This window comes from Drosophila persimilis, unplaced genomic scaffold, assembly GCF_003286085.1.
Source record: "Drosophila persimilis strain 14011-0111.01,24,50 unplaced genomic scaffold, DperRS2 tig00000191-arrow-pilon, whole genome shotgun sequence".
Taxonomy (NCBI): Eukaryota; Metazoa; Arthropoda; class Insecta; order Diptera; family Drosophilidae; genus Drosophila; species Drosophila persimilis.
The window spans coordinates 1288185-1299179 of NW_020825298.1; the positions used below are offsets into that span (position 1 = coordinate 1288185).

At 45.6% G+C, this 10995-nt stretch overlaps 1 protein-coding gene across 1 annotated transcript; it reads right to left on the reverse strand.

Annotated features, from left to right (window-relative positions):
- Positions 1–5552: 5552 nt before the first annotated feature.
- Positions 5553–6591, reverse strand: LOC6595426 (zinc finger protein 134). Its single transcript, XM_002020812.2, has one exon. The coding sequence runs from the start codon at positions 6589–6591 to the stop codon at positions 5617–5619; it is 975 nt and encodes a 324-aa protein (XP_002020848.1). The 3' UTR covers positions 5553–5616.
- Between the last annotated feature and the right edge of the window lie 4404 nt (positions 6592–10995).

Consider the following 10995-nt stretch of genomic DNA (forward strand, 5'->3'; position numbering starts at 1 on the left):
TCGGCTCGTTGTCCTTTTCTGCAGGTTATAAATAATAAACGAATAAATGAATAAATGTTTGAATGCACCTACAATCAACAGAACAGGACGGAACACAAACAGCACAAAAACCACTGGTACTGGGTGGATTCCACTCGCGGGGAGTCGTGTGGCAAGTCGGAATACAAGAAAAAGAAAATAGCATTTTTCATAATCGAAAACGTGACTGTAATTTTGGAGCTGCCTAGCAAAATTGCCATTTGAATGGCGTTCCCCAAAGCCGATTAGCCACGAAAGCGATTCGGGTTCGGAGCGGGAAAACACCTTTTTTAAAATGAATTTAGAATAGGATTCACCCAAAGAAAAGTATGCAAAAACACTCGGATTTCATGCCATTACTGATTATATATTTTATGGTGAATCCCCTGCCGATTTTCAGTTGAATTCTCCCGCTGGAATGCCCTTTCCCCCAGCAGAGGCTTTTCCTTTCCGTTTTCGATATCTGGTCGGGGGCGGCTTTGTTCGAATGAAAATGCGATTTGCACTTTTTTATGATTGGCATGTGTTAATAAATTTTCAAGGCTCATGGCGATGAGTGGCACGTCACGTTGTCCGTTCCACCTCTCCCTCCCACCGCCTCCTGGGGACTGTGTGTGTGTGTGTGCATGTGTGTGGGAGAACTGACACGTGTTTTCCTCTTCTATCCCATAGATGGGTCCTTCTATCCGCTGTAGATGCCTGTAAATTAGCTCCACACTAATTTTGTGCTTCGATGAGCAAAAGTTTCCTTCCTGCCAGCCTGAAAGGCGGAACCGAATGAGGCTGGAAATAACGGTGGGTGCCGTATCGGAGGGGAGAAAAGCTGTTGACACGATGACAGGATATTTTTAATCAATATAAGTATGTTTCGCTAAAGAACATAAATAAATAACTTAACTCAAATGTCAATGGCTCAATTTTCGTTTTAGTATTTTTTATTGACCAACCAAAAAAGGCTCAAGCGTTAAAAATAAATGGTTGCAGAGGGTGGCCTTTGGTGATCGAAGTGCTATATACTCTGGATAGATATAGATACAATAACAGCCGCAGAGGCAAATATTGTGGATATGGCGCAGAGGCAGTACACCCTAAAAGATTTAGAAATAGATCGGTAGAAATAGATTGGTACACAACCCATTTATACACACTCCAGATACCAATCATTTAGTTTCCATTAGAAACGATCGTTGTTTAAGCTCAGTTTTGTATTAGAGCTGCAGTCCAAAATAATAGCGCTGAGAATCGAACTCCGAGCCCGATAGCAGTCAACAAATTCCTTAATAGCCAGTGGTGCAGAGTAATGTATGTAAATCCACCCACATTGTTCGCTGCTGGCACTGCCCTCTGTACCAAATCGATGTTTTACCGCAAATGCAGTCGCAGCGGTAGAGGCAGTTCTTTCGCCTCTCTATACACCTTCTTCGTGCCTGCACTTCTGCCGCGCTCCTTCTGTGGTGCGTTCTCGGCTCAGCTACAACCCGAGCCTGCTCTAGCGCTCTGCTTCTGTCGCTCTGTTTCGTTCTATCTCGCTAAGCCACGGGCACTTCGTTTCGCTTGCCCTTGGTCTGACTCGAGCTGATCTTCGTAGCCACAAGAATCACATCGTAGTTCCTCGGTCGTTCACACACACATACCAATATACATACATACATTCGCTTTCATCCACATACAACAATAAATTGTGCCTCTCCTATTTAAAAGCGCTTGACTTTTAATTGAAATCAAACCTGAAAAGCTTGCGAAAAAGCTCATTAGCTTCACGGACTGCTCGCACGGCAGCCGATAGAGTGCATACAATTATCATAACAAATACAAATGTATACAAATATTTCTGAAGGCTATCAAAAGTGCACCTGATCAAAATCATAATACCCTCCTCTGCATGGGTATCAAAAATTGAAAACAAATTCCCGTTCAATTCCTATCGGCCCCAAAAACTTCATGGCAAATTAACTTAAAACGTTTTTTGCATACCCAAATAAACACGGAACCATGGAAAAAGACCGAGAGAGCCGCAAATATTTCTGTGATCTATTTATTCTATGAAAATGCCAAATAAAATAAAATATAATACTAAATGGAGCGGGAATTTCCGTCATTCCGATCCAACATCCAACATCACACAAACACAGACACAGACACAGATACAAACCCCTACCCATAGCAGTACATACGAGTATAAATAAATTTTCATTTCGTTTCGCATTCATCAAACATTTGACAATTTTATCTCCATGGGCGTTCGAGTGTCCTTTTTCCAGCGGGTCCTTCTAAGCGGCCGTTGTCCGGCCAAAAAGTAAATTTATGTTATGTTTTTCGGCGCCCAGAGCCATTCACATTCGCATTCGCATTGGCCACTGCCATTGGCCATGTCCCTGTCCAGGCAGGAAATGCGTGTTTAGCAAATGTTTTTAAATTGTATAACGAGAATTTATGACGGACGCCGCCACAGCACACTCCGGCTCCAATGGCTCCTAAGGTACTCAAAAAAGAAAGAAACCGACAACAGCAGCGTCGAAAATGGCATGTTTCAAATTCGTTTAGCATTTCTTATTTTTTCCCCGTTTCGGGTGTTGAAAGTCACACACACAGACATACATACATGTATATATGGGACTGTATATGTGGATATATGTACTCGAATTCGTAGATACCCGTATAAAAGGAATTTTTTGGAGAGGTGAGCACTTTTTGATACTCCGTATGGAGAATTGTGTGCTGTATTTTGCCATTTTCTAACCCAATTCGTAAGAAGATGGTTCCAAGGGAGAATCATTTCAATTTTATACTGAGAAAATATAATTTTTGGTCTGAAATTCCATTACATGTGAGTTCCAGCTGACGAATTTTCGATCATCCTTTCGTTACTCCCTTTTTTACAGCGAAAGATGCATCTTTAAACAAAAGACCAGCAGCCCGAAAGTAGTTTCAATGCTTAGTTTCTGTAAATTGCGTTAAATTGAAGGCTGTTTTCCCTGTAAATTTCGTGAATCTGAAACATCTTCGAGCAATTTCTTGTTCCACTTTCTCCCTTCTGCAGTCGTACCCTTCAAAGCTGAGACAAGACAACCTTTTCCCTCCCGCCCCTCAGCCCTCCACACAGCACCGCCCGTCCTGCATAGATTTCCGTTTATTTGAGGCTCGTGGCACATTTAGGCACCTCCCCTCCACCATCCCCCCGCCCCGGGCCCAAGTTCGGTTTGTGCAGCATTTCAATGAGCAAATGCAAATAAATTATAAACAAAAAAGGGAGACGGAATTCAAATAAAAATATTGATGCTCTCCAGCCTCCCCTCCGCCTTTTCTCCCCTTTCCCCCTTTTCCGCCTTTTCCGGGAACGTGACGAAATGTGTTTCGTGTTTGTTGTTTCTATTTGTCGAGCACTTAAAAGAAATAACCGCCACGTTCTATAAATTAGATGGCATTTCGTCGCTTTTATTCAGGGCGCGGGCCCCGATGCGGTTTCTGGGATCTACTTTTGGTCCTGGTTCTGGTTCTGGTTCTGGCTCATGTTCGGTTTCGGTTTCAGTTTTTGAGTTGGGGCTAACGAGGCGTATGTGCGATGCCCTGACAAGTGAAAAATGTCCTTACATGCCCCATCTTCCTCAAGGAGCTGCGGCTTTCTGGCTTTAGATGTGCGTGTGTGTGTGTGAGAGTGGTGTGGTGTGTGGCGGCCTCTGGAAGTGTGAGTGAGTGGTTGTGGTTCAGCGCCTCCTTCTCCTTCTCCATCCCCAGCTCATGCTCCATCCCTGGCACCGTCAACCGCTTAATTATTCATCGAAGCCAATGCATTGGAACGCCGGGAACCGCAGGCTTATAAATAGCATGGCAGACCCCCCGCCACGCCCCCTCCTGCGGCCACTTCCACCACTCAGCGGAGTATTAATCAGCTCTTGGGGGTCTGAGCCACATTGATTCAATATATGTGCGATTATTACTCTTATGGAAGGAAGGTCCTTTCCCCAGCTTCCGTCTAATGCGTTTTTATGGCAATTTTTATGCCTGTGGTGTAATAGGTTTTGGGGCCACACATGCCCCATGCCCCGTGCCCCATGCATTTGCACATCATAAAACCAACGATAATTGCACTCAACAGAAACGAGAAGGAAAGCAAAGGAAAATGGAAAGTTTTCTGCATTGTTATCTGTCTCTCCGTGACTCCGTCTTGTGGGCGTGGGCGTGGGCCTCTGGCAGCCTCTCTTCCAGCCGTAATGATTACGGCACAGAGTGCAATGACACATACTCGTACAGACAGACGTGTGTATGTGTGTATGTGTAGATACTTCTATTTTTGTGGGTTACAGTAATCATCGCCTAAGAAGACAGCCCCACAAATGCACGAATAAAAAGGTGAATGGTGGAATGCATTCGAATGCGCCTTCGGAACGGTACTAACCCCCGCTCTCTCCCTCCCCCCCTACCGGTGAGTTTTTCGAATATTTTCTGTAAAATTCGAAAGCGTTTTGGACACCGTTTGAGGCCTGTTCGGCAAACATTTCACACATGTCCAGGTCGCTGTGCCTGTCCCCGTCCCCGTCCCTGCCCCTCTCCATGTCCATCCGAATGCTCGCTCATATGCATATCTATGGGATTGTTTGTTTGTGTCCGTGGCTTGGTTTCTTCTGTGCGTGCTTCCACGTTCCTTTTCTGAACTTCTTTTTCTATTTTTTGTTGTTTTGTCAGTCTGCTGTATTTTTTTGTGGCATTTAGCAGCATGGGGCGTGCTTTTGGCTGCGTTTTGTGCACCAAATGACCGAGTTCTTTGTTATAGTTACTACTTCTACTGCTTCTGCTGCCCCTGCCTCCTGCCTCGTGCCTCCTCTGCCACTGACGGTTGTAAATGTGGCGTGGGAGTATCTGTGTGATTGTGCGATTGTCGGCAGGCATTTGTGTGTGTGTGTGTGTTATGCTGCCTACAATTTCATGCGGCCGCATTTATGAGTTTGCGTGTCGTGTCCGTGCCGTACCCTATATAGCACCCGTCCCCCCCCCCACCCCCACACCTTCACAGCACTGCCCCCCCGCTATACAGACGTGTGCCGTTGCCAACACTTTCAATTGTTTTCAACACTAAAAATCCACGACAATGAGCATGAAGCAGAGTAGAGTTGCATTTGCTTCTGCCTCTGCTTTTTCTGTGTGTTTTTATTTGCACTAAATTGCGTTTTTCCGGCGGCCAAATGCTGGCAGTGGGCAAGTGGGCTTGAATCTGGTCGCCACAAAGATTCGCTTCAATATTTGCAAAAGTGTGGCACACAACGAATTGAGCCAGAAAGTTGAATGAACAAACTCCTCAAAAATGTTGTACCGAAGAAACGAATAGCAGGCCCCCTCGTCCTGTTTTTCCATAGTTCTTCCAAGATCGGAGCCACAGAGCTTCTCCGTGACATTGCCAGACGACAGGCATTCGACTCTGTAGCCGGGAGGTTCCATCAGCCCTTGTTCAATCTGTTTGAGGTGTCCGCTGGAACTACAACAAAATCATCAAAAAAACGAGGGGAAGTCCATGCAATTTATTAGTTTTCTTTCTCTTCGTACATGGGCAAGTAACTCTTAACGGAAATACAAGTAATCCAAGTGGGTTTGTGTTCGATCCTTTCAACGATCGTTCTGCGAGCGACAGCAGGTGTGATTCTTGAGAGATGACTTGTCTTTGAAGGCCTTCGGGCAGTCAGCACACGAATATGGTCGCTCCTCCGTGTGGGTACGGAGGTGTCTGCTAAGATGCCATTTAAATTTGAATGACTTCGAGCAAAGAACACATTGGTAGGGACGATCGACTGAGTGCGTACGAGAGTGTTTGTTTAGGTCGGATTGTCGCTTAAATGCTTTCGAACAGTCAGAACATTGGAAGGACCGCTCCACCGTGTGCGTACGGACGTGGTTGCGGAAAGTTCCGGAGTGAGAGAAAGATTTCGAGCAGTGCATACACTTGTGCGGTCGCTCCTCAGAGTGAGTACGGCTGTGGTTTTTGAGAGATTTCTTGTGTTTAAATGTCTTCGAGCAGTGCTCGCACTTGTACGGTCGCTCGTCAGTGTGCGTACGGATGTGTGCTTGCAGATAGGTCTTCAGTCTGAATGCCTTTGAGCAGTCCGAGCATTTGTGGGGTCGTATTCCAGTGTGAACATTTTTGTGTCTATTTAGATTCGATTTGTGTTTATAGCTCTTTGGGCAAAGGCTACATTTGAACTGATGATAGACATCCTTATCACCCTGGACCTTTGCATCGGTTTCCAATTGGTTCGTTAGCTCATTTCCACTATCTGACGGCTCCCAAGCCGCATCGTCTTCCTGATTACCACAGATGGCTTCTCCACCAGCCTCCTCCAACACTGGAAAATTGGGCTTATGGCTCTGCTCGCAGGTCTTCTTAAAGCTGAATGCAGCCACTGCATCCTCCAGGCACGGCGGACATATGTTTTCCGGCAGTAAGTCCCCTCGACAAACCTCGTGCCCGGAGCACTCCGCTATCATGTCAGCAATGCAAGTGTCCGAGTTCTGTGGCTCATCAAAAATGTTTTTCAATGGTCCGGAGACTGGCGGTGCCTTGCAGATTCTGCATACTTCCGCCATTGTCCTGCAAGCAAATTAATTGTAATACACACGCTAGCACACACCTCTGAATTTAGTGGAACCTTTAACTCACAAGCAAACGAATCGTGCGGCTTTTCGGAATTCCACAAAACACACGAAAAAGAAGAGACAAACAGAGAAGCGAATGCAGTGCTGCAAAAGCGTCGATGGCACTATCGATAACATCGATGGTTTTCGATTTGTGCCAGGAAGGATGGATACGGAATGCCAATCTCCTAGAGTAATACCTTTTACCATTTTGTGCAGAAAAATATACCATTTGCACTTTAAACGAAGCAAATTCTTGGGGCCCTTGCAGCCACAAAATACCAACAAGCGAGTAGTGTGACCGTTTGCTTTGGCTGGAAACAGCTGATCCACTAAAGCCTTATTTAGATTTAATTAGAGTCGGTTTTGAGTGGTGTCGTGTCATAATTCAGTTGGAAAGTGCCACTTCTTTCGGTCTTGCTGCCCCAACACACACCAGTACGGCTCTGAATCGATCTAATCATCCAACCGACTCGTCGTGCTCTTGTCGTACGCTCGTCGTTCGACTTTGGCGACTCTGGAGTTCTGCTCGCCCTCTACTGCCACATGCGGCACTGGCGCCACTCCTTGGTCATCTTTGATGCACTATCCCGTGGGGAAGTGGCGTGGAGAAACTTGCACCCAGTTGCAGGCTTTCTTCGCCCAGCGGGCTGACTGCAGCAGTGTCTAGGAACTCCCTCTCCCTCTCATTGCCCGTCTTCTACTTTCATGAACAAGAATCCCAATTGCACGTTCCTCGGTGTCGCACTTGCGAAAGTGCTTTCGCTTTGCTCACCTCCACAGATTGTTGTCTGATCAGGAAGGAGTCGCAGTCCGGAACTCCCTTTAAGTATGTCCAGCATCCGCCTACTGATAGAGCCCTTTCCGTAGGCTTCAAAGCCTCAATTTGCAGATATTTCTCTTGTAAAAATACTCTTTGGGTTACCTTAAATCTAGTTCAATTGGCCAAAGGTTTCTTCTCCCCATTTCCAAGTAATTCCTTCACAAAATATTGACCTTCAGTTGGTCGGAGCAACCGCTTGTAACGCTTGGATCAGCGAGAGAGCTAGTTCGCAGCGCCATCTAGTGGTCGGCACCGTAAGGGCCGGGGTAGAGCAAACACCCTCTATGGGCTAGGTCGGGGAGATCACGAAAAGTGGCATAGGAAGGGGGATAGAGTTAACAGCTTGGATTGTCAACTTTCTCTGGCATTTCACCCTGTCCTTTGAGAGGGCCCGAGGGTTGTAGCTTGTTGAGGGGCTTGGCTTCGGTCTCTTCCCGTTTTGGCGCTCGACCCGAGCGTTCGTTTTGTCTATCAACAGCCAACAAGTATTTTTTATAAGTGCTAAAAAGGAAAAAAACGTGTAATCGCGGCGGGAGGAGAAGAGCTTCAGTATTCCGGCATTAGTTTTTCCAGCCTAGGACCGGCCATTGGCGCAGTGGATACTGCAAAGGAGGAAAGCCGCATCGCCGTATTTTCGTTGCAAAGCGGCCCGGATCAGCTTCGCGGATCCAAAGACGCGAGGCGTCGAGGAGATTGAGCGTCCAAGGGACGCCAGAAGGGGTCCAGAGGAGCAGCCAAAGCAGCGGTGGGGAAAAAATTGCTGGCCCAAGTACACGGGCACCGACGTCACGCTAGCGGGAATTGAGCGGTTTTTGGGGAAGAAGAAAAAAAAAAACTCAATCGTCTTGTTGGAGAGCGAGCCAAGGCAGGGCTATGTAGCGTAGCTAGGGCGAAAGCAAGAGCAGTCCGAGATCTGGCGGGGTCTTTCGAGTGGCTTCGCGAGTGATTTTTGTCGTCGGGAACCGTCCCAGGGAACGATGGAGTGATTTCGGAAGGGAAAATCTAAAACTAAAAGAAACCGGGAATGGCCGAGATTTCTATTAATAATAGGTTTCAGTGTTAAGTGTTTAGTGTTAATAATTTAATGAGTTAAGTAATATTTCCTTGTTAGTTTTTTTTGTGCGTTAAAGTCTGCGACAGTCGGCGAAGGGCAGGCGAAAGAAAAGAAAAAAAAAGAAAGGGCAGAGAGAGTTTTTTTGTTGTACTCGAGTGGAATGAGTCGCTCAAAGTAAGAGTGGAGCGAGCAAAGAGTTGAATTTGTGAGTGAGGTTTTTTCCTGTGTGCCTTTGATTTACTCCCGATTGGAGTTCACTTTACAGGTCCAAATCTCCTCCGGGAAGCGCTTCGTCGGTGGATATGCGGATCATCGGGTGAGTGAGAACGAAGTACAAAAGAATTTAACCCTGGCAATTCCACTCATGAGAGAAAAGAAAAGAGAGATTTAGATAATTACATAATTCCCCCTATTGTTTGTTCCGTTTCTTCCCCCCCTTTCGGTCTGGCTGTTGTACTGTCTTTATACATGAATTCCGAGATAATTGTTAGTTTTATTCCTCATCATTATTAAGCAATTTTATTGATATTATTTTTTTTCATTCTTTTTACTTTTTATGCGTACTTTTTGTTGAGTTATGTTTAGTTTTAATTTAGGAATCGCTCAGTTTTTAGTCATAATTCAATAAATTTTATAATGTTTTAGTTCACAGTTTTTTTTTTTTTTGCCTTCGGCTAGCCAAATGCCCCTGAAGATCCCATAACGACGCAAAGGGGTCATTCCATATAAATTGTGACCTAGGAATGGCCAAGGTAGGGAGGGTCAATCCGCCCTCAACGAGATCTGAGGCGGGGAAAAGCGTTCGGGGACAGGTCGGAGAAAGGGCCAATTATGTGTGCAAGCAATTTTAGGTCCACCTTAACTCTCGTCGTAGCACGCATAAATTTTAACTTGTTAATAATGAAGATAGGCATCAGGTGAGAGGAGGGCAAGATCACCACCCCAATTAGCCGACGAGCATCCCAGCCGGGAATAACCGCGTGCGCCCTTCTCCCACTCCCCAACACCCAGCCTGGTTCGTTACAGTTATAAGTAATTATTAATTTCATTATTATAGAGTTAGTGGCGCCCAACAATGGGACCCAAAATAATTGGTAGAACCGCATCCCGATGTGGTCAACAATATCGCCGAAACACACACATCAAAAACACTTTCGGTTTTTCTGGCAAACGATGTACATATGTAGTGGGCTTGAGAAGAGAGGCATATACGTTTATTCGCTTTTATTCTCAAACTACGGTTGCTGCAGCATCTGGGCCAGAATACCGATCTTCATAGTCAGCTAAATTTTGCAAGTCAGTCGCATAGGATTTATTGTTGAGAAGTTGCTAGCAGCGATCGACAAGCCACGGCTGAGGACGTAGAGCTTAGTAGGCGATTAAATACCCTACAGTAATGGAGTCCGTAGCCCAACGAGTTAGACGTTTGGAAAAGCAGGGAAGAAGTCTTTAAATAAGTCCACCCTGACCACGAATAACGAGTTTTAGCAAAGACCCATCCATAGTTTACAATAGTCATGCGGCAGAGCTAGCCATCAAACGCTCGGAAATACAGAACAAAATCTTTAATAAGAGTTTGCCTGGCCACGGGTGATGGAAAACCAGCATACCTGTCCGCGGAAGCAAGAGTGCGAAGGAGAGTAAAGAAGACGAAACTGATTAGCTTCGATTTACTCGCACTCGAGCTTGCAGTCGTTGTTTTTGTCTTGCGGATCGGCGCTCCAAAGCAATAAAACGTTTGGTTGTTGTTGCGAGGGCTGATTAGCGGCACAAGCAGCGGTAAATTATCTTTGTTCTTTCTTCTCACACCAGTTCCGATATGATTTTTTTTCAGGGGAACTAAGCTATGCTTGAAGGCAAATAAATGTTTTTTTTGATTTCTTTATATATTGCGATTTTCACAAAATATTATTCTTATTTTTAATTATAAATTGTTTTATGTGTTATTATCAGCTACAAACGCGTCTCGCTTCCTCAAGCTGTAAGCAAAGAGTTTTTATTTTTTTTGTGTCACAAGAACAAAAGTTGCTAGAACGCCGAAACAGCTGTCTCGGTGGAGATAGGTCATCGACCGGCAAAGAATTGTGAGCACTAGGAAGAAAAAAAAAGATAGTTGACGTGCCGAAGGGAATCAATAATGGAGGGAGAACCTGTAAATCCGTCCGTTTGCATTCTGTGTGGGGAAGAGTTTGGGTCCCTGCAGTTATACAAGACCAGGTGTGGCCACGAATTTCATAAAGCTTGCATCGTCCCCTACTCGAAGGAAAATGCTAAATGTCCCAGATGTGGAAGAGTCACTTTTGAGTTGCAAGGCGGCGCATCGGTTTCGGGCACGCAAACCGCAAAACAGCAGGCAGGAAGCAAAGAAAAAGCTTCAGGCACCCCAGCGACGGGATCAGCAAATAATAATCCAGGTTCAGCTTCAGTTGATGGCGGGAATATAGGAATCATGATTACCCAAGCAGTGCGAGCCATGCAA